General features: G+C 38.8%; 1 protein-coding gene across 1 annotated transcript; it reads left to right on the top strand.

Annotated features, from left to right (window-relative positions):
* The first annotated feature begins 1,346 nt into the window (after positions 1–1,346).
* On the top strand, positions 1,347–2,692 carry LOC144661151 (QRFP-like peptide receptor). Its single transcript, XM_078521855.1, has one exon. The coding sequence runs from the start codon at positions 1,628–1,630 to the stop codon at positions 2,690–2,692; it is 1,065 nt and encodes a 354-aa protein (XP_078377981.1). The 5' UTR covers positions 1,347–1,627.
* Positions 2,693–3,521: the final 829 nt, after the last annotated feature.

Genomic DNA, 3,521 nt, shown 5'->3' with positions numbered 1-3,521 from the left:
TCGTATGTGACATCAAGCTGAGTGCCGTGACAAAGCTGTTTTGTTTGAAAAAAGGCCTTTCCTTTCCATTTTGTGCAGAATGAACATTTCAGATATAATAAGTGGTGTTTATGTGAAAGTGTACTAGCTCTTAAGCCAAGGATGGCCGCTGTTGTAAACAGAATTGAGTTCCAGATGGTTTCTCTGACATCACGGCGGCCATTACTGTGTCCCTCGGCAGGACACAGTTATGGCGGCTCCATACTAAGCTTTATAAATTTGCGTGGAAAGGTTAGGGAAATAACTCGCGAACGGTACACCGCACAGACCCGAAACTTGGAGAGAGTGTTTATCTATTTATCATCTATAATATTTGAAATTCATAGCTTCTGTAGTTGAATGGTTTCGAATTTATTTTTTGATTGCGTGACAGTGAAAACCAGCAATACTGATCTTGATCCTCACTGGGGCACATAAAAATTCATCTCAACAATTTCAACAGGAATAGTAGAATATCGATATTGATGCCAATATCGAGAAAGAACAAAACGAAAACTGTGCGACAGCGAACCGCCGACGAAACAATCATCCGTATCAGCGAGAATAGAAATGCACCAATCACGTCTGTTGAAAACCAACCAATCACAGCAGATCATTGTGCATAACCAGTCGATCAGAATAGCAGTATGAACTCGAAACGTCGCGATTCACATCACAAGTGACTATATCTTGAGACAGTTGATGATGCTTTATTACCGTTGCACTTTATCACAATGAACAGTAACCCTATTTAAATAAAGGCTTTCTCTTCTCTCTCAAATTTTCCCGGGTCAGTGTGGACGCGACCTAAAGCATTAATTGGATGCGATCGATGTCGGTACGAGAAACGTGCTGCACTGAAACTAATATCTACATCGAGCCCTCTTGACAAATAAAAAGTTCATTCATTGTGGTCATGAATGATCACATGAATTCCCAATTTTAGAGACGTTTGTGAGGTAAAATAATTTCTTGTATACCCAATATAACAATTTTTGTTACCGAATAAAAATAAAGGCGAGCTATATCAAATTAAAGCTAGCTATATCCTGGAGCCTGTCCGGTATATTTTTTCACTTTTGGAATGATACTAGCTTTAACAAGTCTTTCCAGCAGTGTCAAAGATTTTGATGTCAAATACCGATTTTGAAATTTAATGTTTCAGAGTACCGTTTTATTTGACAACATTTTAATAACTAGCTGAAAGAGCAAATAAATATCCATTAGATTTCAATGGACATCGTCTAATAACCGGAAAGAGCAGCCTCTTATAGAACTTTTAAATCATTCAGTCCTCTTCCGGGCGGCAAAATAAATACTGCAGCGTTTGTTGCGTTTGTTCAGATAGAAGAATAGCAAGCAAGACTTAGTAATAACTGGATAAAACGAAACGGAACAGAAGAGTGACAGAGCAAACAAATATCCATTCGATTTCCCCACTAATCGCCAGCGGCTTATAACCGGAAAGAGCAGCCTCTTATTGAGCATTTAAATCATTCAGTCCGCTTCCTGGCGTCAAAATAAATACTGCAGCGTTTGCTGCTAAAAAATCATTTAGAAAAATAACTCGCAAAACTTAGGAATAGCTGGATGAAACGTAACTACAAGAATGTCGACAAATTTAAACACAACAATGAATGGAACACAGAGATGGAGCTGCTTCAATCCTACAGCAGAAAAGATTGGAAAAACCTTTGCTTACTGCGTCCTTATAGTTGTTTCGCTCGTAGGAAACACCTTCATCGGAGTAATTGTTTACAAGACGAAGATCATGAGGAAACCCACCAACTTTTTAATCGTAAACATGGCCATGTCCGATCTACTGTTTCCGATTTTCCTGTTCCCACGAACGGTAACAACGATGTACGTCGACTCCTGGCCGCCGATCAATGGTCCTCTTGGCCGTGCATTGTGTAAGCTGCTTCCCTTCTTACAAGATATCTCCCTTACCGTGTCTATTCAGAGCCTGGTTCTGATAGCAGTGGATCGATTTGGAGCTGTAGTGTTTCCCTTTCGTTCCCCACTCATCAGTTCAAAGCGTTGCCCTTTCTTTATTCTCGCCACTTGGATCGTCGCATTGGCCGTCCACTCTCCAAACTTCTTCGTCTACAAACTCTCTGAATTTCCAGAACTTAGGTGCATTGTGCAGTGGGATGAAGTCTTTAGAAAGTCGTTGTCCTTAGAAAACTACATTTTAGCTTTATTTATTGTATTTCTTTTTATCCCTTTGGTGCTGATAGCCATACTCTACATTATCATCAATTTAAAACTCAGGTCTGAGACGATTCCAGGCGAGCAATCAGTCAACGCTGAACAACGTGTAAAACAGGAAAGGAAAGTGTTGAAGATGACCACTGCTATTGTGTCAGGGTTTGCAGTATGCTGGCTGCCCTACAGCATTATTGCCTTACTTTATTTTTTTGCATGGGACCACACCAGTTTGTCTTGTGGCATCAAACACCTCCGTTACATTACCCAGTTCATGTCTAACGCAAATTGTGCTATAAACCCTTGCATCTGCCTTATTTTTTGTGGAAATTATCGTCAAGGTCTGAAGAGTCTTCTTGGATGCCTTTCTGTGCACGCCAGAGGCAAGCAAATTACCCTGAGTCAAGGTCGTAACAACAATCAACCAAGTCTGGTCCTCACTAATTTTGTTCGGCTGAACCAATAACTTCCAGGCAGACATGGATGAAAAAAACTTGCTTCGTGGACCGATTTTTAAGATGCAAGAAACGGATGTAACTCAAAACATAATTAGGTAATTATATACTGTAAATATTCGAATTCGCACTTAATGGCACAAATTAAACTGAAACGAGGCGAAGATATTATCAGGTGCCTACTTTTCGTCTTTTCTCCACTTATTCTTTTAATAAAAATAATAATGTTAAAAGCTGCTTTAAACTGAAACAGGAAGATCAATTAAGATCTTTTTAAGCAAGGTTGTGCTGTTAATAGTAATGCATAAAGCTCATCATGTGGAACTACCTGTCATTATTTGGCGGTTTAATATGTAAGAAAGACTTCAGATACCCGTCAAGAATACTTCACTCGCTAAAATTTAAATTTGAACAAGGCCAGCTCTCTTGAGAAGCCAAAGTGAAATACAATTTTTTTTATAATGGTTTCCTTTTAGACACTTCTGTAAATATAGATGACATCGATTTTACAGCGTAAACCCTTTTTGTCCTGTTTTTAAGAGCCAAGCTGCAAAACGTGTGCACTGATAAATTATATTTGTACACTGAAAAAATGGGGGCACTTATAAGGAGGGTCACAACAGTTTCCAGCTCTTATATTTTGATGGGTGAGTACTATCTTTAACAGTTGCTGCTACAATAATTATATCAAACAAATGTTCAATTATTGCTGAACAAGTTGTGGTTATTTTCAAAACGTCACTGGTTACCGTAGCAATGTTAAAACCTGTTAAAACACCCTTAATTCCCCTTTTAAGCACTTTTACTCAAAAATGAGCCAGGTGAGACCCATTTTTTATT

The sequence above is a fragment of the Oculina patagonica genome, chromosome 7 (assembly GCF_052425735.1).
Source record: "Oculina patagonica isolate OP01 chromosome 7, crgOcupat, whole genome shotgun sequence".
NCBI lineage: Eukaryota > Metazoa > Cnidaria > Anthozoa > Scleractinia > Oculinidae > Oculina > Oculina patagonica.
Note: the sequence above shows the minus strand (reverse complement) of the source record. Positions and strands in the feature narration are given on the sequence as shown.

Coding starts and splice junctions, on each gene's coding strand:
- LOC144661151 (XM_078521855.1), top strand. CDS start 1,628: ATGTCGACAAATTTAAACACAACAATGAATGGAACACAGAGATGGAGC.